Raw genomic sequence first — 1208 nt, 5'->3', positions numbered from 1 at the left:
CACATCTCACATGACAGATAATGTTCCAACATGTCACTGATAGGACCTTTCAGCACAGCTTTAGGAGATCTACCAGGCATTGCCGAGGTTGGTTAGGTCAAAGGGTTGAACCATGTGTAATTCAGAACAGAGGAGGTCCCACGGTCACTCCACACAAACAATTACACTACTTATTTCACTCTATCCTTTGCCCGAAATTCACAAGCCTCACAGTTTCAGCGCAGTCAATCTCACTCTGCCCCCAGGCTACGAGCCACATGAAAATATGTGGTGCTGTGTTTATAAATCTAATCAAAAATAGAAACAGTAGACAAGCACAATGAGGTCCTACTATGGATCATGGGAATTCTCGAAATTCTGAAGGCACTTTTGTTTAACTTCCGTGGGCCTTCTCCTACCATTATATTGTCTACTATTCTCGTTAATCATCCCCTTGACTTGTCAGTGCTTTAAAGGAGTCTATGTGTCTGCTAAATTCTCTCTCATTACACTGCAAAAAAATATTATGAAATAGCAATACTTAGAAATAGCCAGATTAATTAAGTTGGATTTTTTTATTCACTTACCTCTTTCTCCATGCCAGCCTGCCCTTTCTCAGACCTAAGGCACAAAACACTTCCTCCTGCAACAAAAGACAGGGAGCACATCTGAGTTTTCAACCTGCACACAGTCATTAAGGCCTTTAGGTTTAACGCGCAGATTTGCAGAGCACCCATCTGGAAGACCTGCCAGGCAGGGTCTTTGCCTGCAGCAGTCCCTGCTCCTGCCTAGCCCAAGAGCATAATGAGGATATGGTATTGTTTCTTCACTTCATCTTCATGAAAACAACTTTGCATCAGAACAGGCTAAGGACAAGAAAAGAAAAAAACAAACAAACAAAATCCTCTAACAAAAAAGTAGCATAGGCTCAGGCGAAATAACACCAACAAGGACATGAGGAAAGGACAGAATCAGCCCAGAAATGGGCAATTTCTACCAGCAGACAGCAACTCCCAAAATGATGCAGAGTTTGCTGTGGAATACACCTAATCTGAGTATTATAATGCCCAACCCTCTGGACTTACAAATGCTTCTGTGAACCTACATCTAGACGGGTATTACCTCTGCCTATCTCCCTGTGCTGGGATTTCCCTTAGAAGAATGGAAATTATTCCCTGCTCTGAGGTTAAAAACCCTTATGAAAACACACAATAATTTTACAAGTTACG

At 42.1% G+C, this 1208-nt stretch overlaps 1 protein-coding gene across 1 annotated transcript in view; it reads right to left on the bottom strand.

Moving 5' to 3' along the window:
* Positions 1 to 920, bottom strand: part of LOC104572448 (uncharacterized) — a 154873-nt gene extending 153953 nt beyond the window's left edge. The window contains exon 1 of the mRNA XM_088521722.1: positions 567 to 920. Coding sequence (XP_088377848.1) covers positions 567 to 716 — 150 coding nt within the window. The 5' untranslated portion in view covers positions 717 to 920. The remainder of the gene's footprint in view (positions 1 to 566) is intronic.
* Positions 921 to 1208: the final 288 nt, after the last annotated feature.

This window comes from Tinamus guttatus, unplaced genomic scaffold (assembly GCF_059628265.1).
Source record: "Tinamus guttatus ecotype Peru unplaced genomic scaffold, ASM5962826v1 Tinamus_guttatus_pri_ptg000131l, whole genome shotgun sequence".
Classification (NCBI taxonomy): Eukaryota; Metazoa; Chordata; class Aves; order Tinamiformes; family Tinamidae; genus Tinamus; species Tinamus guttatus.
This window is presented reverse-complemented; position numbering and strand designations above follow the sequence as displayed.